Source organism: Triticum aestivum, chromosome 1D, assembly GCF_018294505.1.
Source record: "Triticum aestivum cultivar Chinese Spring chromosome 1D, IWGSC CS RefSeq v2.1, whole genome shotgun sequence".
NCBI classification, from domain to species: Eukaryota; Viridiplantae; Streptophyta; class Magnoliopsida; order Poales; family Poaceae; genus Triticum; species Triticum aestivum.
Window position 1 is genome coordinate 387791458 of NC_057796.1, and position 24944 is coordinate 387816401.

Genomic DNA, 24944 nt, shown 5'->3' on the forward strand with positions numbered 1-24944 from the left:
GAGTTAACGGAGGTGGAAGGATGACGAAAAAAACCGAATATGGGAGGGACGAAAAAACCAGCGAAAATAAACCGCGAAGACTATTCACCAAGTCGTCTATTAAGAATAGAGACTATCCATTGAGAGAAAATATGGCGAAATATAGTAATATAATACTATACTTCGATTAATCAAGAAAAACTCGGCGGACACATCTAACGTGGATAGCGGATCCATGCACGTTGGGTACAAAATCCACTCACAAGCTTGCATTTAAAATCATCATCTAAAAAATCATGCATTTTAAGTAATACATTCACAAAGATAGAAAGAGTCTTTAGACCAGCGTTAGCCAACTCAAAAGGATAAATTTGTACCGAACGCGCTAATTTACAAATTCGAAAACAAAAATGACCAAAAACGCTAGATTACAAATTCGAAACTAGGCAACAAAATAAGAAAACCTCATACAGTTATCGTGCTGCCACCGTGGATATACGCAAGCCCGGCGAGCTAGAGCCTCGGGCTGGGAGGCCGCTTCGTCCTGATCTCCGGCTTCGCCTTGCTCGGCGTGCTCGGCGTCCTTGGCGTCCTCGGCGACGACACCCCTTGTTTCTCCGCGAACTCCGGCGACGGGCGCCTCTTCATCGACGGCGAGGACACCAGAGGCGCCCTTTCGGGGAGCTCGGCCTTGTCGGCCGCCGCGGGGCTCGCGCACCGGGCCTTGGCCTTCACGGACTTGGTCGCCTGCATGTAGCTGGGCGTCACCGGCGCGTCACCCGTCTCGCCTGCGTCCGCCTCTCTCGTTCCCAGGCTCAGCTTCCTCGGCTGCTCCCCCGACCGCAAGCTCGTCGTCCGCCGCAGCGAGGCCTCCTTCTCGTCGCCACCGCCGCCACTGCTTGCCGCCAGGTGCTCCTGGCTGCTCCTCGGGCGCTCCGACAGCATGCTTCCCGACTTGTTGAACGGGCTACCCCTCGGGCTCGGAGCCCGCCGGGGCGACGCGACCGTCTTCCCCAGCGCCGAGGGGGACCGCGACTGCGTCGGGGTCGACGGCGACGACCGGCCGGCCGGCCGAGCGGACCTGCCCGTCAGCGTGGTGGGAATCTGGACCGAGATGGACACCCTCGGGCTGGCGGCCCGGCCGGCGCTCTTCCCGGGAGCAGCGCGGTCCTTGACGTCCGGCGGCGCGGTCTGGCTCTCCCACGGCCTGGACGCCGCCATACAGCGCTCCGCCCAGCTCCAGCCCCAGTTGGGGCAGCCGGGGTCCATGAACGTCGGAGGGTGCGACAGCGTGGGTGTCGCTCTCCCTCTCCCCGAGGAAGATGAAGAAGAGGGGCTCCTGTTCCTCCACTGCAACCGAGACAGCACAAGCAGAGTGAGTTCAGCAGAGGGCATGAACACGTCGAGCCACAGTGTCGTCCACAATGGAGATCCGATGGCTACCTGGTGAGAGAGCGCGTACGACAGGGCCCTCTGCCGCCTCGACGCGGCCTCCTGCTTCGTCGCGAGCGTGGCCTCGATCTGCTCCTTGGACTGGTGAGTGTGATCCCAGACTTCACCAATCTGCGCTAAATAATGTCAGCAGCAGCACACCGGTCAGGTTACGTTCAGCTAGCTATGAGATGATGCTCCGCACCTTGGTTTTGTCAGGCCCTTGCTTAGGCTGGGCCTGACTCTTGAGAGCCTTGTCCTTGTTGACCCTCCTGGCGTATATCTGGGTCTGAACCCTCGTCATCGCCTGCATGCTGTACAGCGCGTCCTCTGTCTGGCGCTTCACGGCGACCCCCTCCAGCAGCGACATCAGCCGAGCCTGTGCTCTCGCCTTGTACCCCTTCCTTACCTGAACGCGAATAAATGTTTCCAAGTTTTCAACATGTTAGATATACACTAGTAGATCGAAATGTGATCATGCAAATCTTTTATCTTCCCTGTGTTCTGTTCAACATTCAGAATAACTATTCAGATTTTGGCCTCCCGAGAGAAACAAGTTTGGCAATGGCTGATGCATTACCAGGTAGCCCCTGCAAGCCGTCTGAATCCTGATGGCGGCAAGCTCCTCCTTCGACCGCGCGGGCGGTCTCGGCGTGACGACGGCCGTGGCCGCTGCCGGCTGCTGCTGCGCCACCGGTGCGGCGAGCGCTGCGACTTGGAGTCCACCATCGTTTTGCTCGCTCGTCGTTCCGGCGGATTTGACCTCCACAGCATCCTGCTGATCGGGCTGCGGAGGAGGCTGCTGATGGGCCGCGGGAGCAGCCTCCGGCGCCGCGGAGGAAGAAGAAGTGGACGTGCTGGACTTGCCGAACTGCCATAGCTTCTTGAAGCTCGATTTACTCGTCGGTCTCTCGGCCGGCTTCTTGGATCGGAAACATCGATGCGGATCGGTCATTTGCGTCGACTGCAACCCGACGAAGACGGGAGGATTCCCGTAGGAATGAGCTGCGCGGTTTCAATTAGTACCTGCTTGTCTTCCTTCTCGTCGCGATCAGGTTCCGACGGGCTCAGGATCCTCTGCACGGCGTCAAACCACCTCACCTTCTTCCCCATTGCCCCCCTCCGCGCTCTTCACCTATCGTTGAGATGACAGAAATGCAAAGATCAGGAAGAACACGTAGGAATCGAATGCTGTTTATGGCAGCAAAACTAGCATCAATCAACATTGCCACAGATCGATCGAGCAAAACAAAAATGTGAACACCAGAGACCACCTCTTTCGAAGAGCCTTCTTCTGTCTTCTGCCGGCGCCGGCTCGTCCTCTATGCCGTCGATGCCGCCGGAGTCGGACACGTCCGCCTGCAACCTCGTCAACGACGGCGAACCGCCTTGACGCACGTCCACTCCCCGTCAGGCCGTCGCGGACCCACTGGCTGGCTGGCGTCTGTTCCTGTCCCTACATTTCAGTCCCACCGCGCCTCACACTCCGCCGTGATAAACGCACGCACACCCCACGGCCCAGTTAGGCAAACCCAGCCCACGAAGCAACCTCAGAGCCCACACTTCCCGGGGCCCGTTAGTCTAGCCCATCTAGCCCGGCCTTTCGGCCACTTCCCACCCCGTCTCCTCCTCCCAATCGGCTCCCTACCCGAGCTCGCCGATATCACCACCCAAATCGCCCGCGCGCGCGCAGCCTCAGAGGCCGAAGCCACCCGGAGGCCAAACCCTAGAACCTTCGTCTCCGCCGGCCAGGCCGACGCGCTCGCTCCCCGCCGGCCCGTGCCTGAGGTATTTCGCCCTCCCCTCCTGCGGCGGCGAGATCGATTGGGGGATTTCGAGGCTTTAATTTGCGCCGACTAACCTCTCCGCCCAATTCCACAGATTCGAGTAGGGGGCGCCGGGGGTTGGTTCGCCGCGATGATCTGGCTTTCGGGGATGGAGGGAGGGGGGGACCCGGAGGGGCGGGACGAGCTGCCGCTGGTGGATGCCTCCACGGACGGGGAGGCGATGGCGCAGGGGAGTTTCGGCGAGGCAGATTTTGATGCCATGATGGTGGAATCTGGTGGGTTGCAGGGCGAGGAGGTGGGGAGTAGCCTGGCGCAGGTACAGAATATTGCCGCCGACACGGCGGAGATTTCTGATCCTGCCGTACCTCAACATGATGCTGAAGCCGGTAAGCATGCTCTGACACCAGACTCTGGTTAGTTTGATCCACCGCATGTTGGTTCCACCCCCTTGTTCCTTCGACTTGTATGGCATCGCGGACTAATCGGTTTTTGTAATCTTGCAGAATCGAACGAAGATGGTCAGCGTGTTAGATACCGTCTTCCTCCCCTTGATAAAGATGGGTTTCGAGTTTCTGATCTTGTCTGGGCTAAATTGCAAGGTCGTCCCTGGTGGCCTGGTGCAATTTTTGATCCTTCAGATGCATCTGAGCTGGCATTGGAGCATCAGAAAGAGGGCCACCATCTGGTAGCATTTTTTGGCGACGGTTCTTTTGCGTGGTGTCAGGAATCCCAGTTGAAGCCTTTCATGGACAACTGTCTGGAGATGGAGAAACAAGGCAATTCTGATGCCTTCACCAGTGCAGTTAATTCTGCGCTTCAAGAACTCTCAACGCGGATATTGACGGCCGCGAGTTGCTCTTGTCTCCCAGAATATCTCTCTGAGAATGGCCTGTGTTATCTGCGTGGGAATTCTGGGCTCAAGGCTGGAGTTACGTGCTCTAAGGTTAACCAGGCTGAGATATTGCAATATTTCAGTCCAGAACACCTTCTTCATTATATGAAGTCGCTGGCTCTGTCCCCTTGCCAAGGAGGTGTTCTGCAGGATTTAGTGATTGCTTGCTCTCAACTTATGTCTTTCTATCGGTCTAAGGGATACGGTGAAATTGCATCATTTCAATCTGGCAGTGCATGGGCAGAGGATGTCATTGACACAACTGCCACCAATGAAGTGCAGCCTAGTCATGTGAAGCCCAAAAGAGGTAGGGGAAGACCTCGTAAGCGAAAGCCTGACGATAACATAGAGTTGGCAGAGGGAAGGCCCATTGTGAAGCCTCAGAATGAACCGATAGTTCATAACAACATTGGTGAAACAGAGTGTGGTGAAGTTGACATCTATGTGAAGAAGCCAGCAAAAAGGAGGCGTGTGCAGAGGCGCCATGGTGTGGACACCAAGGACTTATTATCTGGGATGGCAGCTTCTACTGAAATGAGCATGATTGGAAAAACTGAAGGGGACAGGAGTGAAGAGTGGAAATTTTTGCCTTGTCCTAAGGAAGAAACAACGGACCATATGCAGGACGCCTACTGGTCTGGACTGAGTTTACATACTGTCTCGACTCATAGCCTCAAAGGGGCAAGTGGCAAAACAAGGCCGATTCGTAGGCGGAGACCGACGCGACGGACATGTGCACCTTCATCAGACCTTTCTTCCCCTGTACAGAATATGCAGCCTGAAACGTTGGATGTTAACAGAAAGATAGAAGTGATAAAAAGATCAATTATCCATGTTGACGAGAAGATGGTCCATGACGTAAACCCCACTGCACTTGTTTTGTGCTTTGGCAAGTCAATTGCTCTTCCTTCAGAAATGGATTTTATTAGGATGTTCAGTCGCTATGGACCACTAAAAGAAACCGAGACTGAAGTGCACAAGAACACAAATACTGCTAAAGTTGTCTTCAGGAAACGTGTCGATGCTGAAAGGGCTTTCAGTGTTGCTGGCAACTTTGGCTCTTTTGGACCTTCACTTCGTAGTTTTCGCCTTGCGAATATGCCATTTTCTCTAACGACTGAATTGAATTATCCTAAGTTACGCTCTGAAGATGGTGGCATGGAGATTCCTGGTAAACATTCTTTCTCTTAAATTTGTAAAATCCAGTGAGCTAAATATGCTTAGTTGCTTACAGTACCTTTTGTATGTGTTTTCTTATTATAGCTTGTAGGGTGTCTGGAGTTGCGCTGGATTCTGCGCAAATTGGCATCGTAGACAAAGCTGACAAAGGTGAAACTGTAGGGAATCCATCAGTTGAACACACTGAGATGGTCAAGCTTGCAGGACAATATGAAGGCAATACCGAGCGTGCTTTACATGCCGGAGGCAGAAATGAAGAGTCACCTGATGTTCTCTCAGATACCATGCAAACTGGAATTGTAGATGACACCCCAAAACACAAACTTGTGTGTGTACATGGTGTTGTCGAGGCCTCGGAAGATACCATGGAAGTTGATAATACGGATGAGACTCGAGAAGAGACCAGCATGCCTCGGGACCTGAGAGCTCAAGCTTTTACTGGATATGTACAAAAACAGTCTGTGGGGGATGAGTACACGCTCCAGGGAATCGAGGGGTCAACAGTTGAAATGCCTGTTGGGGAGGCTAGAAAATTTAGCTGCTGCTGAACCATTAGCTGAGGAAACCGCGGAAGGTGCGATTGCAGCCAAACCAGCGGATTAGGAAACTAAAGAAGCTGACAAGACTCTGGGCGACGGCCCAATTTGGTGGACAAGTGGGTTTAGCTGGCCGAACCAGCTTATATTGAACTGTGTTGACATTCATGTCGTCTAGTCAATGTCAATGTGTTCTCTCATCTGTATGATGCGTTCTGTATAGAGAATAGTGGTAGACTCTTATAGTACCATACTGTCATTTTTCTGGCAACTACAGCATTGACACCTTCGTGTTCATTTGTATAAATTCATCTAGATCTAATTGTCTAGCGTGCACAACTGATTACTCGAACATCATATCGGTGCAGTGATCAGTGGAGCTGGTCTTGCTGTTGCCATGTGCAAGCATATGGAAATCATGATTTTAACTGATGTTTCTCTTGTCATTTGACTACCATGTAGTGTTTACCCATCACCAAGATAGTGAAAAATTATCATGAATTTCTGCCTGGTGAGAAATTAGGAAATACTCCCTCCTTAAAGAATTATAAGAGCGTTTAGATCACTAAGTTTTGCTTCTGTTTGTTTATTGTTTAGAGGTATGAGTCGCATCTCAAACTGAGTGGACTCCGGTTTCTCATCCGTATAGTCTAAATTCTTTGGGTGCAATGGTTCCTCTAATAGTAGTGAGAACACCATTGTGATCGGTTATTGGTAATAAAAAGATATAATTGTTTTTAGGCGAAAAGAGATTAAGGAAAAAACAGTAATAAAGGCATATCCAACTTTTTGTAAGAAAAAAACCATACTCAAACCTCACTCTCTCGACCTCTCGGCTCCACTGCCGTCTCCTCCCCTTCCTCTCCCAGCCCTCTACCCACCCCTCCACCATGGTCGGGAGGATCCGGCAGCGAGTCCGACATTGTCTGGACGGCGCTCGCCAGGGAGGGCTCGAGCTCGTCCGCATCGGACGAGGAGTTCACGCGCAACATTGCCCTCCGCCGCTCGCAGACGGACAGGGGCGGGAGCTCCTCCTCGATGGCGTCGCCGGGGGCCCGGGTGGGCAGCTGCAGCTCCGCACCGGCCCCGGTCGGGTGGCAGGGGCGCAGGGCGACCGGTATGGCGCCCAGGACCTGCTCCTCCAGGGCGGCGCTGGGTGCTCGTGTCCGCACCGCCGAGCCCGCTGCCGTGGCTGCCGGAGTCCGAGAAGCTAACATAGCCAAATGGTTAGACAAACAGCATGCGATACAACTCTTTGGGAGGCTGTCAGCATGCAAGTTGCTCAAATTCAGCACCAGCGATGTGGACACTGATCAAGTTGTAACAAGCAACAAGCAGGACATTGCACAGTTGCAAATGCACCTGAAGTAGATTGAGATTTCATTCTGCTTCGCGGTGCTCCTCTCTGAAGAATGCTTCTAAATTTCGACATATCCATCTGAATTCCAGAAGGGCAAAAACGATCATTCAGTCTTCTTTCTCCGGAAGCTACACTCAGGCAGCATCTGATACCCTTTACCCATCCACAGTATTAGAGTTAATTCCATTTTTTACCCCCTCTTTTGTCCTTTTTGACAAGGATTGCCCCATATAAGCAAAAATCATCCATCTTACCCCATTTAACTAAATTTGTGCCAGAGTTTACCCTTTTTTTTGCACATTCTGTCAATCTTTTATTTTTTGCAGCCCGTTTCTTCCCCGCTCGATTGCACACCCGGTTCTTTCTTCGGTTCTACTTCACGCACGCCCCTTCCATGTCGTTCCTCCATCTCGCCGCCACACCTCCTCCCTGTCTCCCTCCTCCATCGCTACTCCTTGTCCTGTTATACCGCACCCGCTGCCACTAGAACATCAACCGCTTTGCATCTCTCCCGAGCCTCCTCTACGAATTGGGCGTTCTTTGCAGATGTTATGTCAACCAAAAGAAATGTCTGCTTGTATTGCATCTCATTTCAAACATTTGATAGCTTACATCAATTTGCAAGTGCCTTTGCAAGTAGTAGCACCTAGCGCTACGCACAGTATGCAGTAGCGGCTAATGCGAAGCACAAAACAAAAACATGGCACACGAAGCAGACCAACCGGCAGCAGCACGCAGGCAACAGACCAAGCAACAGCTAGCTTGCACCTACAGCAACTGGCAGACCAAGCAGCAGCTACCATAAGCTGCGAGTGTGGCGAGGCGACAGTGCTAGAATAGGAGAAGGACGCCGAGCATGTCACACACGCGCGCGCACGCTGCTCAGCTCAAACTCGATCACGAGCAGGTCACGCGCGCAAAATGGCTAAACTAGAATGGGCAAGGAGTCGATGGAATTGATCAATTTGATGGGTCCTAATTCCTAAACGAGGAGCAGATCAAGATAGGTCCGAGTGTATTTTTCTCCAGCGCTTGGAGCCGAACCGGATGTGCGGTCGAGGGAGTGAATAAAACTGGCTACGGACAAAGAAAAATGCCTATAAATCATGTGGGAATCAATTGACAGAATGAGCAAAAATCTAAAGAGGGGTAAAATCTGGCATATATTTTGGTTAAATCGGGTAAGATGGATGAATTTCGCTTAAATGGGGTAATCCCTGTCAAAAAGGACGAAACGAGGGGTAAAAAATGGAATTAACTCTTCTACAAACCAGCATCTGAAGGTTGCTGGTGATCGCAAATCTTCAAGCAGAGATCACGTGCTGGCATCTGAAAAGGTCAGAATGGCCTCAAGTTTGATTCATGTCGAGGTCTGAATACAAACACAGCTTCTGCTTAGTTTAACTAGCACATGGCCCTGGTTTCCTGACCTTAGTTATTACCCACTCAGCTGCTGGCTCAGCAATGTGATACAACATCGCAAAACGATTACGCCCCTGTCATACAATTATTCCTAGTTGGACTCAAAACCACCTGTATCCGTTTCCACGGCGGACAGACTGACGGTAGACCGGCGATGACCTTCAGCACTCAAGTTAGGCTTAGTGCCTGAAGTGGCGGACGCCGGTGAAGAGGAGGGAGACGCCGTACTTGTTGCAGCAGTCGACGGCGTCCTTGTCCCTCATGCTGCCGCCGGGCTGCGCGATCGTGCCGATGCCGTTCTCGCACGCCTCCTCCACGGCGTCCTTCCAGGCTGCAGTTTCACTCACGCGAGTCAGTTTATCAGCCTGTAAGTTCTCACTTGGTCGAATCGAATGGGCCGGGTTGTTGTTTTGTTCTCACCAAATGGGAAGAAGGCGTCGCTGGCCAGAGCGGCTCCCTTGGCAGCTTCCCCTGCTTTCCTGAAGGCGATCCTCAGGCTGTCCACCCTGTTTGGCTGCCCGCTTCCCATGCCCAGCATGCAATTGTCCTGCACACACAAGAGGATCAGTCAAGTCAATTCACTCAGCAAAACCATTCACTGAACCAAACTTGGCAGGTCAGTGAGTTGTGAGTTGTGGAATACAAATACTGACAGCAGCAAGTCTTTTTTTTTTTTGCTTGCGACAGTTGTATTGCAAACTGAAATTTTCTCGCCCTATCTTTTCCTTGGCACACTGAGAAATGCAGACTAACCTTGGCAATCACAATGGCGTTGCTCTTGACGTGCTTCACGCAGAGCCAGGCAAACTTGGCATCCGAGAGCTCGCTGTCTGTCGGAGCTCTCTCAGAACCCGTCGTGAAGGTGATGTCTTCTGGGGCTAGATCGTCTGACTGTTGAGCTAGCCAACCGCCGCTTACCTGCCTGAGCGACAGCATATTTTTCCCACTTCTCTTCGCCTCAAGGATCCTCAGCGTTTTCGATTTCCCTTTGAGGACCTCGAGGCCCTTCTCTGTGTATCCTGGTGCCACCACGATCTCATAGAACATCCGTGTCTCGCCATCTGTAGGACTTCTAAACTCACGGATCTCCTTTGCAAGATCCTACACAAGATAAGATTTATTAGTTGCCCCTCCGCAATTCATGACTAACTGAGAATGTACAGATGAGCATGCAGGAACATGTCATGGGCAGCAACACAACTATACAAACGTTAGAGCTTGCGAAACATAAGATCAGAGTCTAGTGCATACCTCGTCAATTGTGGTGTTGAATGCAACGATTCCCCCAAATGCACTCACAGGGTCTGCCTTTACAGCTAATCTATATGCCTCAAGAACATCCTGCCGGGATGCAACACCACACGGATTGGTGTGCTTAACAACAACACAAGTAGGGTTCTCAAACTCTGACACGCAATTCCATGCAGCATCAGCATCCAAGTAGTTGTTATAGGACATTTCCTGCAAAGAGCAGGGATGCCAGTTATGAAAACCCCTAAAGAAGCATCACTGAACTTTTCAACAGCATGAGTTCACAAGGAGCAGGAATATCCAGAAACAAATTGTATGTGTACTGAACAAACTAAATGCTAAATCTGAGAGACATGGAATTTGTGGCACCATCTCAGAAGAGATTGCTCTTTGAATATTTTTGACTAATTTGTGGGCCACTTAGTTGGAGCACGAACTGGAAAATAAATGCATGATGTCCTAACCTTTCCATGGTGCTGAACTGCTGTTGCAATACCACCGGCATTGACTAGAGAAAGACTCCTGTCACCATAAAATGCCGCCTTTTGATGAGGATTTTCACCATAACGAAGTGTAGACTTCATCGAGAGGGGAACAGTAAAACTTGGCGGAAATGTATCTCCTACATACATACGACCATGACAATGTGATATCCAATAAAAGTAGCAGAGGAAACTATCAGATATGTATTGGACCATTCACCAAAAGAAGGATTATACCACTGTTCGTTTGCTTCCACAACCACTCTGAGACAGCTGAATCATAAGAAGCTACATGCTGGAAAGCTTTCCATGCTAGCATCCTGCGGAACTGCGGGTCCGCTTGCTTTTCTTGTAGATATTTCAAAAGAGCAGGGTAATCATGATGATCCACGACAACAAGAACATCCTTATGATTCTGTCAGGTTAACAAAGATATCAATATTAAGCTGTACATCAGTCGTACATAACTATTACATTGATCCCACGAGTATAAATGAACATAAAACAGATTTTCATAAACAGCAGGCAGATATATGTTAACATGAACTAATGTTATGGTAGATTGCAACAACTGCAACCAGCCACTAAGTATGTAATTTCAAATGATATACACAGTTACCTTCGCTGCAGCCCGGATCAATGTAGGCCCACCAATATCAATATTTTCAATGCCATCCTCAAAAGAAATTGCACCAGAGGTGACCTTATCATAGAATGGATACAAATTCACTACAACCACATCAAATGTCCCTGTGCCCAAACAAATGTCCTAGTTAAATGACAATGCAAGACAAGATTGCTCTTTAATGGCATGATAATTGGAAGAATATTACAACAGTCAACTAATATAAGATTAAAAAATGGGCTCTCACCTATGCCATGCTCATTCAATGCTTTAAGATGATGCTCCTGGTCTCTTCGGGCAAGAATACCACCATGTATACTGGGGTGCAATGTTTTTACTCTTCCATCAAGCTGCAATCACCAAAACAGAAATGTAAATGGAGATTAAAAGAAAAATATATAGTCAATATCCTCTAAATGACCTGCCAGAGGCAAAGCAGAAGGTAGGCTAAAGTGGGATGACAAGAGGAAAGATAATTTGGTTGTATATCGATTATTCAACAACTATTGTGAGGATTCAAGAGACTATAAAGAGAAGAGATTTGGAAATAAAGAATGATTATTATATCAGATCCACATGCACCTTCTACACGAATGGACATCACACTTGCCAACTATATCAACTGTAGCGTGCTACAGAAACATTTCATTAAATGAAATTTTTCAACACTTGCAACAAATTTGATTCAGGAACTACTTTATTAACTATGATAAATCATGCCTGGATAAAACCATTTCAAGAAATGCTGCAGCAGCTAAACAATAAATTAAGCTATACCATTTCAGGAAAATGTGTAATCTGTTCAACTTTTGTAACATTCACTCCAGCTGCTTCCAGGCTTGACGCTGTACCGCCAGTGGAGATGATAGAAAACCTACAGGCGCAAAAAAATCTTTGTAAGACCCTACATAACTAGAACGGAGAAAAAAAAATAGCATTGGTAAATCTAAGATGGAGAATGCTTCTTCCTGTACAATATTAAGCTTCATAAATACTAACACTAACCCTCGCACAAACAGTCAGCCTATAAAAACATGCAGCTAGGAGAGATTAACTTGCTAATAAGAAGGCTACTGTGAGCAATGCATAACTTTAGGAAAGACGATATATATGATATATCAGCACTGCCTGAATTAGGCATTTATGTACGACATAATTCTCCATGGTGATGCATGAGGATCCCACAGCACAAACGAGTTACCCCAAGCTCTGAAGACCGTTTCCAAGATTGGCCAAGTCTGTTTTATCCGACAGTGATATGAGTGCTTGCTTCACTCCTGTTGATGTAGGAACTTGTCATTAGTTCATTGCTTCAAGCATTTCCATATGCTATGCATGAGAAAACGTAAAATGAAGAGAATATACAACTCTTAGGACCCATGTTGCTTGACTACTTAAACACATGAGTTGTAACAAGATTAATCGATTAGCACATAACAACAAATTATTTCCTGATAGAACTAAACAACCAATACAAAAAGTTCTCAAGAATTAGACAATTCAACAAGTGGTTGGTTGCAAGTAGGAGGTCATATCATATCACATCAAAAACGCAAGTAGGAAGGAGAATCAAGTGATGGATTATTAGCATATTCATTCATCAGTTCAACAACCTATTTCACATTGAAACCGCTGGTAGAAGGAATAAGCTACTATAATCTGATTAGTAAATCACATCCAATGTGAGTATTCCAAATTCCTACTGATAATAATCATATCAAAGCCAATCCAATTACCTCCCTGCGCACCTGCGCGTGCTTCGTCATGGTCGGGGGTGGGGGCCCCAACCATGGTGGAGCTCAGCCGCGGCGCAACCCGGCTCATTGTATATGTATATTGACTCGTCGCGCGGGCCCAGAGCAGGCGGCGGCTATGGAGGCCGAGTGCTGGTCGACGGGAGAGGGATGTGGCAGGTCCGCCGGCTACTGAGATGGCGGCGCAAACCATGGGCGCAGGTGGCTGGCGGCGCGGAAGGCGGGACAAGAGGACTGGCGGCCTGGGGAGAAGGAGGCACGGTCAGTGATAACTGAAAACCGGATTCTGCACTAAAAACCGTAAATTGATAGGTATAGTCAGCTAAAAAGACATACTTGGCCGGTTGCTGTCGAGCTGAGCAACGGCCGGGATCTGCAGTCCTGTCGTCCTGGAGCTGAGCAACGGTCGGGGTCGGCTGGCACCGCCGGCGGAGACGAGGGGAAGGAACGGACGAGGAGTGGACAGCGGACGAGGAGGGGTCGGCACCGACGGCGGCACGCTAGCGAGGCCGGGTGGTGCGGAGCGGAGGCGTCGCGGTGAGCCGGCGAGTAGGGGTCCCTCCGCCGGCCGTCGCTCAGCTGTGGCCCTAGCGCTGGCGGCGTGCGGGGGTGGCGGCGGGCGGTTCGGCTGTTGTTGGTGGCCGGAGGCATCGCACAACAGGCCTTGGGCCACGACAATTCATGGGCCTACACCCTATACGCTACGCTAGTTTTCCTCAAATTTTCGGTAACACGGGACAATCGTAGTTGCGCACATACACGCACATGTTTCTAAAAAAACATACATGAACATAAACTCGTCCCTATGAATGCACATACGCAAGACCCTACCCCTATGAGCACCTACACGAGACAGTCGTAGTCTCGTAGATGCTTACATCTACGCACATGTTTCAAAAAAACCATATACACATAAACTCATCCCTATGAATGGACATAAGCAGCCCACCAGAAAATTGAGCCGACGTCACATTTTAAGATTGACGAACCGGACTTTTAGCTGCCAATTGAAAACCCGAGAATTCCCTTTAGGATAAATATGTCGGGATGGTAATTTCATACCATTTTATTGTTTTATTTCGTAGTCAAGCGCGAGAGGCAATAATAAGGTAGCATGTGAACTGAGCTTAGATGGTTAGGTTTCTTGTGAAACCAACTCACCAGACTTGAAGTCCTAAACTTGGCACTGATGCTCGTATTTTTCTAAATTTATTTCGGTCTTTTCAGCGATGTTCGTTAAGTGAAAAAAGACGTTTGCGTCCATTATAAGATGCTTATAGTGACTTCGTCAATCTCAAGATGTGATGTCGGTTTAGTATCTCGGAGGTAATTATAAGAATAGGGTGTGGGGTGAGCACATATGTGTATATATGGGCATCCATGATTGTACTGTGTTATGAGCATCTCCAACAGATGCGCAGTAGGGTGATGTCTACTACGCAACCTTTCTTCTTGTAGATGTTGTTGGGCTCATCACCCAGCTTCACTCGATGGCTCTCCGGATGGCTCCACCGCTTCCCCCACCACCACCGGAGCCGGATTAGATCTTCTCCACCTCGCCACCGCCGTTGTGTTTGTTGTGTGTGTCGTGCGCCGGTGTTGGGCTTGTTGTGCTGTGCCCACAGCTGAACCTGGGTTTTTTCTGTGTGCGTGTCTGTCGGACCCGCCTGCGGTGGCTTTGTGTGTGTGGGTGTTTGTTTGGTTGGTACCTTGTTAACTTTGTGCTCAGAGGTTGCTTTATTTATAAAGCGGGGCGAAAGCCTTTTTCGGTAGACGTTGTTGGGCCTCCAAGTGCAGAGTTTTGTAGGACAGTGGCTAATTTCCCTCAAATGGATGACCTAAGGTTTATCAATCCGTGGGATGCATAGGATGAAGATGGTCTCTCTCAAACAACCCTGCAACCAAATAACAAAGAGTCTCTTGTGTCCCCAACACACCCAATACAATGGTAAATTGTATAGGTGCACTAGTTCGGCGAAGAGATGGTGATACAAGTGTAGTATGGATAGTAGATATAGGTTTTTGTAATCTGAAAATATAAAAACAGCAAGGTAACTAGTAACAAAAGTGAGCAAAGACGGTATTGCAATGCTTGGAAACAAGGCCTAGGGTTCATACTTTCACTAGTGCAAACTCGCGCAACAATGATAATATAATTAAATCATATGGCAATCCCTCAACGTGCGACAAAAGTCACTCCAAAGTTCCTATCGCGGAGAACATAAGATGAAATTGCTTGCAAGGTACGAAACCACCTCAAAGTTATTCTTTTTGATCAATCCATTGAGCTATTTCTATAAGTGTCACAAACAACCCTAGAGTTCGTAGTAAAATAACACCCTATGACACACATCAATCAACCCTAATGTCACATAGATACTCCAATGTCACCACAAGTATCTGTGGGTCAATTATACGATATGCATCAAACAACTTCAGATTCATAATATTCAATCCAACGCAAAGAAATTCAAAGAGTGCCCCAAGATTTCTACCGGAGAAACAAGGACGAAAATATGCATCAACCCCTATGCATAGATTACCCCAATGTCACCTCGGGAATCCGCGAGTTAAGTGCCAAAACATACATCAAGTGAATCAGTAGAACACCCCATTGTCACCACGGGTATCCCACGCAAAACATACATCAAGTGTTCTCAAATCCATAATAGTATTCAATCCGATAATACTGAAACCCCAAAGGTAAAACTCAATCCATCACAAGAAGATAGAGGGGGAGAAACACCATATGATTCAACTATAGTAACAAAGCTCGCGGTACATCAAGATCGTGCCAAATCAAGAACACGAGAGAGAGAGAGATCAAACACATAGCTACTTGTACATACCCTCAGCCCCGAGGGTGTACTACTCCCTCCTCGTCATGGAGACCACCGGGATGATGAAGATGGCCTCCGGTGATGGTTTCCCCCTCCAGCAGGGTGCCGGAACGGGCTCCCGATTGGTTTTTCGTGGCTACAAAGGCTTGCGGCGGCGGAACTCCCGATCTAGGTTTATTTTTGGAGGTTCCGGGATTTGTAGGAACTTTTGGTGTCTGTTTCACGTCGGGGGGGGGGGTCCACGGGGCAGCGCAAGGCAGGGGCGCGCCCTCCACCCTTGTGGCTGCTTCGGGACTCCTTTGGTCCATCTCCGATGCCCCGTGGATCTCTTCTAGTCCATAAAAAATCATCGTAAAGTTTCAGCTTGTTTGGACTCTGTTTGATATTCCTTTTCTGTAAAACAAAAAAACAAGGAAAAAACAGAAACTCGCACTGGGCTCTAAGTTAATAGGTTAGTCCCAAAAATAATATAAAATAGCATATTAATGCATATAAAACATCCAAGACAGATAATATAATAGCATGGAACAATTAAAAATTATAGATATGTTGGAGACGTGTCATAGGGTGGCGCGCCAGCACCGAAATAGCGTTTTCGCGCGCCGGGGAGCGTGGTTGCTTTTCCACGCGCTGCAAAATTTAGCGCGCCACTATAGCGCTTCACCGGGCGTAGTAAAATCCAGCGCACGCGACCAGCCGACACTTGAAAAAAAATTAAAACACGTACAAAAGAATATATGAAACGAAACATAGTTCAAATTTCATAGCATAGTTCCCCAAACCACAAGCCAGTTCATCATACGATGCTAAATAAAAATAGATAAAAATGATGAATAAAACTACTCCTCGTCCTCCACGGTGGTGTAGTCCGACGACATAAACGCGTCGAGCCACCGAGGGTCTTCATCGTCCCAGGTTGACGTAGCTCCCAACTCGATCTGGGCTTTTGCATGCTCCTTCTCTGCACGCTTGCCCGGTCGACGCACGGCTCGCTCCGCCCTCCTCTTGTTGGGAAACGTTGCATGGAAAACAAAAAAATTCTACGCACACGCAAGATCTATCCATGGAGATGCATAGCAACAAGGGGGAGAGTGTGTCTATGTACCCTCGTAGACCGTAAGTGGAAGTGTTTCACAACGCGGTTAATGTAGTCGAACTTCTTCGTGCTTCAACCGATCAAGTACCGAATGCACGGCACCTCCGTGTTCTGTACACGTTCAGCTCGGGGACATCCTACGCCTTCTTGATCCAGCAAGATGGCGAGGTAGTAGATGAGTTCCAACAGCACGACGGCATGGTGATGGCGATGGTGATGTGATCTCCGCATGGCTTCGCGGAACCCCTTCCGGTGACCCGATAAATACCCGGTACCACCCGAAACACTTTTGGTGTCCAAATACCATCGTCCTATATATCAATCTTTACCTCTCGACCATTTCGAGACTCCTCATCATGTCCGTGATCTCATCCGGGACTCCGAAGAACATTCGGTCACCAAATCACATAACTCATATAATACTGTATTGTCAACGAACGTTAAGCGTGCGGACCCTACGGGTTCGAGAACTATGTAGACATGACCGAGACACCTCTCCGGTCAATAACCAATAGCGGAATCTGGATGCCCATATTGGCTCCTACATATTCTACGATCTTTATCGGTCGAACCGTTATGAAAACATACATAATTCCCTTTGTCCATCGGTATGTTACTTGCCCGAGATTCGATCGTCGGTATCTTCATACCTAGTTCAATCTCGTTACCGGCAAGTCTCTTTACTCGTTTCATAATACATCACCTCGTGACTAACTCCTTAGTCGTTTGCTTGCAAGCTTATGATGTGTATTACCGAGAGGGCCCAGACATACCTCTCCGATACTCGGAGTGACAAATCCTAGTCTCGATCTATGCCAACTCAACAAACACCTTCGGAGATACCTGTAGAGCATCTTTATGATCACCCAGTTACATTGTGACGTTTGATAACACACAAGGTATTCCTCCGGTATCCGGGAGTTGCATAATCTCATAGTCGAAGGAATATGTATTGGACATGAAGAAAGCAATAGAAATAAAACTTGAACGATCATTATGCTAAGCTAACGGATGGGTCTTGTCCATCACATCATTCTCCTAATGATGTGATCCCGTTATCAAATGACAACACATGTCTATGGTCAGGAAACCTTAACCATCTTTGATCAACGAGCTAGTCTAGTAGAGGCTTACAAGGGACATGGTATTTGTTTATGTATTCACACATGTATTTAGGTTTCCGATCAATACAATTCTAGCATGAATAATAAAGCTTTTATCATGAATAAGGAAATATAAAATAACAACTTTATTATTGCCTCTAGGGCATATTTCCTCCAGTCTCTCACTTGCACTAGAGTCAATAATCTAGTTCACATCGCCATGTGATTAACACTTATAGTTCACATCGCCATGTGACTAACACCCAAAGAGTTTACTAGAGTCAATAATCTAGTTCACATTGCCATGTGATTAATACCCAAAGAGTGATCATGTTTTGCTTGTGAGAGAGTTTTAGTCAACGGGTCTGCCACATTCAGAGCCGTATGTATTTTGCAAATTTTCTATGTCTACAATGCTCTGCATGGAGCTACTCTAGTTAATTGACCCCACTTTCAATATGTATCCAGATTGAGACTCAGAGTCATCCGGATTGGTGTCAAAGCTTGCATCGACGTAACCCTTTACGATGAACTCTTTATCACCTCCATAACCGAGAAACATTTCCTTAGTCCTCTTTAAGGCACCTAAGGATAATTTTGACCGCTGTTCAGTGGTCCACTCCTGGATCACCCTTGTACCCTCTTGCCAAACTTATTGTTAAGGCACACAACAGGTCTGGTACACAGCATGGCATACTTTATAAAACCTATGGCTGAGGCATAGGGAATGACTTTCATTCTCTCTCTTTATCTTCTGTCGTGGTCAGGCTTTGAGTCTTACTCAACTTCACACCTTGTAACACAGGAAAGAACCCTTTCTTTGACTGATCCATTTTGAACTTCTTCAAAATCTTGTCAAGGTATGTGCTTTGTGAAAGTCCTATTAAGCATGTCGATCTATCCCTATAGATCTTTGTGATGCCCGGATAATTAAGCTACAGTAAAACCCTGCTAATGGTGCCATGTCATCACATTACTATTGCTAATCCTCACTTGATCCAAATCACTATTCATGTTCAAACTCAAATTCAAAGTCAAAATTTCAAATTTGCCAAACATGAAAACTAAAATGTTCAAAGTGTGGCAAATAATCCCTGGATATTTTTCATGTTGGAACCAACCTCTTTTGAATTCCCAAAGTGCCCCTGGAAATTATTTAGTGGTCGAGCAGCATTTAAAATTGGCCTTTTCAATTTCTAAATATGGTTAGACAACTCCTTTTGGCCTCAAACTTTTTGCGACTCCTAGAAATAATGTACTTGATTTATGTGACAAGTCTCAAATCTAACAAAACTCATTTAGTCTTACTTTTAAATAGAAAACAGTAGCTAACATTGGAACAAAAAAAAATATATAGAGAGAGAGAGAGAGAAAAGAGAAACCCTACCCCCTTGGGCCACTTGGCCCATCTAGCTAAACAATCAGCCCATCTTCACCTCTCCCTCCTCCTCGACAGGAGACCAGGAGGGCGTGGCGCTCATCCACGGCGTCATGGCCATGGATGGCTGCCACGAGCCCCTCCCTTTGACCTATAAGGGCACCCCCACACCCCACCGAAACCCTAGCCCCTCGCATCTCTCTCCCTCGCGCCCCTTCCTTCTGCGCCCGCCGACGTCGCGGCGCCCTGACCGGTCCGCCTCTGCCCCGCCGACCTCCTCGCTGTCATCCGCGGCCACCGTCGTCTCCGGCATGCGGGAGCACGTCCAGGAGGTCCGCCGCGGCCGGATCCGTCCGCTCCGGGGATCATCTCAAGCCGGGACGGTCCGTGTGCTCGCCATCGAGCCCTTCTCCGCCGCGGACGTCACCAACTCGTCGTCGTTGCCACTGCTCCGGGCCGCCTCCGACCTTCTAACCTCGTCCATGAGAACCGAGGTGAGCTTCTCCCTCGGGTCCCCTTTTAGCCCTTCAATTTGGACGTCGTAGGCCGTCATCTCCGTCGAGCTCGAACCCCTGTGTACGCGTACGTGCGTGCGCTCGCTGCCGCCTGTTACTTCTTCTGCTGTCGTTGTTGCCGGTGCTACCGGTTGTCGCTGCTGCTGTCCCGTGCTCGCCCGTCCCTACTGCGTGTGCGTGCCTGCGCTGCTGCTCCGTTTGCTGCTGGCCGCTGCTGCCGCGTACTGCTGGCGCCGCACTGCTGATGCTCCTTGCTTGCTTCTGCGCTGCCCTGCCTCTGTTCTGCTTGCTGCTAGCCACGGCAAAGGCCATGGCCGTGGTGTGTGAGAGCGCAGTGTGTGTGCGCCGTGTGTGTGCGTGAGTTGTGTGTATGGCTGGCTTTTGCCACAGCCATGTGTGGCCGGCCCTTTGCTAGCTTAGGGACTAATCCCCAGTTAAAACAAGCCCTTTTGTTAGACTAATTTATATTAGGCTTAGTTTTAGTTGGGCCTATGACAGCGGGGCCCCACGCCCTCTTTTATAAAAAAAATAATTACTTAAATAATTACTTAGTAATTAATTAATTTAATGAATCCTGTTAATTAACCTAATTTAATTAGTCTGATTAGTTAGCTATTTAACTGTTAATTAATTAAATAGACAATGACGATTGGGCCCCACTGCCCCTTTGACCAGTCAACCCGGTTAGAGTTGACTGTTGACCCTGCCGATGTCATGATGACATCATGCTGATGCAATAACTCTATTTTAGTTTTTAAAATAATTACAGAAATTGTTTTAAACTTTGAAAAATCATATAAAATAATCCGTAACTCGGATGAAAATACTTTGTACATGAAAGTTGTTCAGAACGACGAGACGAATCCGGATACGCAGTCGGTTCGTCCGCCACACGTCCCTAGGATAGCAAACATGCAACAATCCCCCTCCATTTCATCTGTCCGAAAATGCCAAACACCGGGAACACTTCCCGAATGTTTTCCCTCTTCGCCGGTAGCACCTAGTACTGCGTTAGGTCACCTCTAGCACCGCATATTGTCATGTTATGCTTTGTGATGCCTTGATTGCTCTGTTATTTATTGTGTCCCCCTTCCGTTACTTCTTTCCGGTAGACCCTGAGACCGCTGCTGGTACCCCTGTGATCGACTACGTCGACAACGAACCCTTCTTGCCAGAGCAACCAGGCAAGCCCCCCCTTTGATCACCAGATATCGCCTATTCCTTCTCTCTACTGCTTGCATTAGAGTAGTGTAGCATGTTACTGCTTTCGGTTAATCCTATTCTGCTGCATAGCCTGTCATTGTTGCTACAGTTGTTACCCTTACCTGCAATCCTAAATGCTTAGTATAGGATGCTAGTATTCCATCAGTGGCCCTACACTCTTGTCCGTCTGCCATGCTATACTACTGGGCCGTGATCACTTCGGGAGGTGATCACGGGCATATGTTATATACTTTATACTGTTACATTACTTATGATACTGTTCGGAGATGGGGGCTGAAGGGGCAGGTGGCTCCATCCCGATAGAGGTGGGCCTGGGTTCCCAACGGCCCTCGACTGTTACTTTGTGGCGGAGCGACAGGGCAGGTTGAGACCACCTTGGAGAGAGGTGGGCCTGGCCCTGGTCGGCGTTCGCGGTTACTTCATAATAACACGCTTAACGAGATCTTGGTATTTGATCTGAGTCTGGCAACTGGCCTATACGCACTAACCAACTACGCGGGAACAGTTATGGGCACTCGACGTCGTGGTATCAGCCGAAGCCTTCGTGACGTCAGCGACTGGGCGGCGCGCGCCAGATTGGACCGCGTAACGTGACTTCCTTTGTAATGGAGGTTGCTAGGTCTGCTTCCGGGCGCCCTCGCAACGTGCAGGTGTGCAATGGGCGATGGGCCCAGACCCCTGCGCCATAGGATTTAGACCGGCGTGCTGGCCTCTCTGTTGTGCCTAGGTAGGGTTGCGACGTGTTGATCTTCCGAGGCCGGGCATGACCCAGGAAAGTGTGTCCGGCCAAATGGGATCGAGCGTGTTGGGTTATGTGGTGCATCCCTGCAGGGAAGTTTATCTATTCGAATAGCCGTGATCTTCGGTAACATGACGACTTGGAGTTGTACCTTGACCTTATGACAACTAGAACCGGATACTTAATAAAACACACCCTTCCAAGTGCCAGATACAACCCGGTGATCGCTCTCTAACGGGGCGACGAGGAGGGGATCGCCGGGTAGGATTATGCTGCGATGCTACTTGGTGAACTTACCATCTACTCTCTCCTACATGCTGCAAGATGGAGGTGGCCAGAAGCGTAGTATTTGACAGGATTAGCTATCCCCCTTTTATTCTGGCATTCTGCAGTTCAGTCCACCGATATGGCCCTTTACACATATACTCATGCATATGTAGTGTAGATCCTTGCTTGCGAGTATTTTGGATGAGTACTCACGGTTGCTTTTCTCCCTCTTTTCCCCCTTTCCATTCTACCGGGTTGTCGCAACCAGATGTTGGAGCCCAGGAGCCAGACGCCACCGTCGACAACGACTCTTACTACACCGGAGGTGCCTACTACTACATGCAGGCCGCTGACGACGACCAGGAGTAGTTTAGGAGGATCCCAGGCAGGAGGCCTGCGCCTCTTTCGATCTGTATCCTAGTTTGTGCTAGCCTTCTTAAGGCAAACTTGTTTAACTTATGTCTGTACTCAGATATTGTTGCTTCCGCTGACTCGTCTATGATCGAGCACTTGTATTCGAGCCTTCGAGTCCCCTGGCTTGTATTATGATGCTTGTATGACTTATTTTATTTTTAGAGTTGTGTTGTGATATCTTCCCGTGAGTCCCTGATCTTGATCGTACACGTTTGCGTGTATGATTAGTGTACGATTGAATCGGGGGCATCACAAGTTGGTATCAGAGCCGACTGCCTGTAGGAATCCCCCTTTCCAACTCCTTGGCCGAAGTTGAGTCTAGTCATTGCTAAACTTTTACTAACATGGCTGTGTGGCTTACGGGCCCACGTCGCCATTGGGTGGTATTAGGATCTTTTATTCCTCGTCTATACTCTGGGATTCTAATCTCTCTTCTATTCGGGTTAAATGATTTTTTAAAAATCTAACTTTAGGTTCTCGAAAATACTTTCTCCCGGAGAGCCCCTTCAGTCCAGATGATCGCCGGCTGTACCAGAAGATTTCGAAGTTACTCTCCGATACTCTTTGGAGACTTTGTGCCCGTTGCTTTTGCAAATTCCCTACCACTGATAAATCCCTATGGATAACTACATACACTTGCCATTCGTATAATCATTCCCCGTTGATCTTGTTACTACAAGATACCTTGAAATTCTCTCTATTGTTCCGAGAACCGTTTGTGTCACTGCCTTGCAGTTCTTTGCCACCTGAATACCCCTACGGATAATTTCTCGCACTTACCGAGTATCCGCTCATCCCCAGTTGATTCATGTGTTTCAAAAAATTCTTCGGAATACTATTCGATCTTTCGAAAATCCTCTACAGCCTATTGCTCTTGAAATTCTTGCTTACTTACATTATGGTTATTCCCATAAGTCTAGTAATCTTATTGACATCCTTTGTCATTAACATTTTGAGTCCGTTGATTCAATATGTTGTGACTGCTTGTAATCCTTATTCGAATCCTAGTATTCATCCTTCCGGCTCAGACGTCATTTTAAACATGGGCTGGATATCGACCAATCAGATTGCCATCGATTGTACCCCTAAGCCTATGCAACTTATCATCCCTAATCAGAGCGTTGCTTTTGATCCCTTGACTTGGAATTCATAATTCGTTTGCAATTGAGCTTTGAATTAGTCAGTTGTTTCTATCATCTGATCTCCTTGCATTCTTTCTTCCTCTGGCTGAGTACCGATGCTCACATCAGATCCCTTGGGGACCACCGGATCCTTTGTTGGATTTTGTCCGACATCGTCCTTCATATTCAATCACTTTGGAAGTTCTTTCCCTGATACATAATGCCATTGGTAAATCCTATTCCCTGACTTGACCAACCATGCTTTGCTTTCGAGCTGGTGATATTTACTCTTGAAGCTTGTGGTATATGTTTCTAAGATGCCCCGATGGGTTGAACCTATACCTTCTCTAAAATCGTGTGAACCCGAAAGTTTTCACGAGTCATACTCTTTTGGTGCTTCGCCAGATAAAATTTCAACACTACAACTTCTTCGAAGACGAGAAGTGAATGATAGGTTATGCATTAAAGAAGTGGGAGTCGACCTTGAACTTTGTGTTCATGCCCATGGACACGATGTATAACTTATCATGGAAGTTGCTTGTAAAAGTAATTACCCCCTTGTTATAAGTTCATCTTGTATCCGTGGTTCGATCATTTATGATCGTGGTTCCGACCATATTTTCTACTTGATCCCATTTCTCAAGCAAGTGAAAACACTTGTCTTCTGCGGATCAATACATCTCCGCAACCCCTATGCCAATCTTCCTTCGAGTAATACCCTCCAGTATCTCGAGAATATCAACAAACTGTGTTGCTTCCTACGAGTCTTCATCTATTATTGCTTCTCATCGATTTCAGATTTCCCCCGAGTTCTGAGTTATTTCACTCGAGAACACCAATAAGTGAATCGATGATTCAATAACTCTAAGTAATTTTCATTGCTTACGAGTTTAATAATCCTTCAAGTCATTCCTAGCCTGATCGGCTATATCATTGTGCTAAATTTTAACTGTGCTACCTGGTCCTTCTTCCCAGAGCATAATTTTCGACGATGAGATAACCTTACGCCATTCTTCCTCATCGTATCATTTCGCCTTGAACAACAAGCTTAATTTTGAGTTTGTGTCGTAACCGTGGTTCCAATAACCTTTCGCTTCATCATTCCTTTGACTTGATGTCATCGCCGATCGATTACATCTTCATGAAATCTCGCGACAAATGTGTCGTGATCATCATCAGCATTCTAAGATCTTCTAGGATATCGATCGAATTCATGATGAGAAATACCATCCTTGCCCCTCGATAATGTGGGTTATCATCGACAACATCCTTGCCTTCCCCCAACACACACTTGTTCATGTTATGGATGCAACTTGCTATCCTGTTTGTGTTATGTTCTACCTTGAAGTATTAATGTCCTTATGTTAAGGATGTTGCAAGGATTGCTCCACCTCTTAATAATTCTTGGTATAGTGATACTTCTCACAAGCACCATTATTTCTTGGTCCCCGTATTGACTAACCGGGAATATCAACAAGTGAACGATGATGTTTGGGTTCTGTACTTCTAGCAGCCCTATTGCTTTGAAGTTAATGGTCGATAGTTCATT

At 47.9% G+C, this 24944-nt stretch overlaps 3 protein-coding genes across 6 annotated transcripts; 1 reads left to right on the forward strand and 2 right to left on the reverse strand.

The window, feature by feature from the left end:
- Nucleotides 1-251: 251 nt before the first annotated feature.
- On the reverse strand, nt 252-2917 carry LOC123182291 (protein IQ-DOMAIN 3). 2 transcript variants are annotated; one of them, XM_044594810.1, is made up of 6 exons: nt 2685-2917; nt 2437-2545; nt 1991-2329; nt 1616-1819; nt 1423-1542; nt 252-1329 (listed from the first exon to the last, which is right to left on the reverse strand). In XM_044594810.1, the coding sequence occupies exons 2-6, from the start codon at nt 2521-2523 to the stop codon at nt 493-495; spliced, it is 1587 nt and encodes a 528-aa protein (XP_044450745.1). In that variant the 5' UTR covers nt 2524-2545; nt 2685-2917; the 3' UTR covers nt 252-492. The 2 variants fall into 2 exon arrangements, with proteins under 2 accessions (XP_044450745.1, XP_044450744.1); XM_044594809.1 differs by having other exon boundaries at nt 1991-2332.
- A 148-nt stretch (nt 2918-3065) lies between these two features.
- LOC123182290 (uncharacterized) lies at nt 3066-6236 on the forward strand. Its single transcript, XM_044594808.1, has 4 exons — nt 3066-3198; nt 3292-3583; nt 3701-5260; nt 5353-6236. Exons 2-4 carry the CDS (start codon nt 3328-3330, stop codon nt 5814-5816), a joined length of 2280 nt encoding a protein of 759 aa, XP_044450743.1. The 5' UTR covers nt 3066-3198; nt 3292-3327; the 3' UTR covers nt 5817-6236.
- A 2243-nt stretch (nt 6237-8479) lies between these two features.
- Nucleotides 8480-13349, reverse strand: LOC123182292 (bifunctional purine biosynthesis protein PurH). Of its 3 annotated transcripts, none has more exons than XM_044594813.1 (12): nt 13035-13349; nt 12693-12940; nt 12146-12221; nt 11722-11818; nt 11192-11294; nt 10939-11069; nt 10557-10734; nt 10302-10459; nt 9838-10047; nt 9340-9687; nt 9007-9133; nt 8480-8917 (listed from the first exon to the last, which is right to left on the reverse strand). In XM_044594813.1, exons 2-12 carry the CDS (start codon nt 12889-12891, stop codon nt 8766-8768), a joined length of 1779 nt encoding a protein of 592 aa, XP_044450748.1. In that variant the 5' UTR covers nt 12892-12940; nt 13035-13349; the 3' UTR covers nt 8480-8765. The 3 variants fall into 3 exon arrangements, with proteins under 3 accessions (XP_044450748.1, XP_044450747.1, XP_044450746.1); XM_044594812.1 differs by having other exon boundaries at nt 10560-10734; nt 12681-12940; XM_044594811.1 differs by having other exon boundaries at nt 12681-12940; nt 13035-13348.
- Nucleotides 13350-24944: the final 11595 nt, after the last annotated feature.